The sequence below is a fragment of the Nestor notabilis genome, unplaced genomic scaffold (assembly GCF_000696875.1).
Source record: "Nestor notabilis isolate BGI_N333 unplaced genomic scaffold, ASM69687v1 scaffold25996, whole genome shotgun sequence".
Lineage (NCBI taxonomy): Eukaryota > Metazoa > Chordata > Aves > Psittaciformes > Psittacidae > Nestor > Nestor notabilis.
The window spans coordinates 16,078-17,154 of record NW_009933815.1 but is presented as its reverse complement, the minus strand read 5'-3'; the positions used below and the strand labels follow the sequence as shown (position 1 = coordinate 17,154).

The window sequence follows — 1,077 nt, the reverse complement described above, 5'->3', positions numbered from 1 at the left end:
CAGGCGGTGGCCATCCCCACCAACTCTGCCATCACTGTGTCCTCCTATGCTTACACCAAGGTGACGGGCCCCTACAGCCGCTGGATCTGAGACGGAGGCAACTGCCACGGCCCCATGTTACCTCAACCCTCGGCAGCGCCGGAGCCCGGCGTTGCTTCGTGGTGCTTTCTCCTCAGGCGTGGGGGAGAAGAAAAGGATTAGAAATAAAATAGACAAAAAGAAAAAAAAAGAGAGAAGCAAAACACAAGAAGAACAGAGGAAAAAAAAAAACAAACCACCCATCCCACAGAAAGCAAACCCAATGTCCAAACAGCGGAGCCGATGTGGGCGCACGCCGTCAGAGGGCTGCGCTTGGCGAGGAGTTGGCAAACGGAGCAAACCTTGGTAAAACCAAAAGAGGACGGTGCTGTTTGAGGCTTTTTGGGAATCTCATATTTATATCTCCATGGTTTTTTTAATCCAGCCTCAAACAAACCACCCATCCCACAGAAAGCAAACCCAATGTCCAAACAGCGGAGCCGATGTGGGCGCACGCCGTCAGAGGGCTGCGCTTGGCGAGGAGTTGGCAAACGGAGCAAACCTTGGTAAAACCAAAAGAGGACGGTGCTGTTTGAGGCTTTTTGGGAATCTCATATTTATATCTCCATGGTTTTTTTAATCCAGCCTCGTGCAAAGGGCCGGAGGAGCCCGTAGCGTCCTTTGGCAAAGGAGAGGTTTTTAATTCCACTTAAAAATAATGCCTATTTATTGGATTTTATTTTATTTTATTTGTTACTCCGACCACAACGACGAAGCCGATCTTCGAAAGAGAAGCCAACATGGAAAATGAAACCCAACCTTGAACGCAAATCAAATACAACCCGATCACCAAACCAGCTTCAAGGCAAGAGGTGACCCCCTCCAGCTCCAACACACGGGCGCTGACGGGGTCTGGTGCTTCACCGTCAGCCAGACATGCTGAAAATCCAACTATTTTTTTGCCCAAGGACCTCAAATTACCTGTTTTTCAACTCGAGGAGTCCTTTCTTACCGCGAGGGACGTCCCGGCATGGCACGTCTTTGCTCGGCTCCTCGCCA

At 50.1% G+C, this 1,077-nt stretch overlaps 1 protein-coding gene across 1 annotated transcript in view; it reads left to right on the top strand.

Moving 5' to 3' along the window:
- Positions 1-90, top strand: part of LOC104407706 (methylcytosine dioxygenase TET3-like) — an 8,416-nt gene extending 8,326 nt beyond the window's left edge. Inside the window, exon 12 of the mRNA XM_010017052.1 lies at positions 1-90. This exon is cut by the window's left edge and continues 1 nt beyond it. Within this exon, the coding sequence (XP_010015354.1) occupies positions 1-90 (90 nt within the window).
- The last annotated feature ends 987 nt before the right edge of the window (positions 91-1,077 follow it).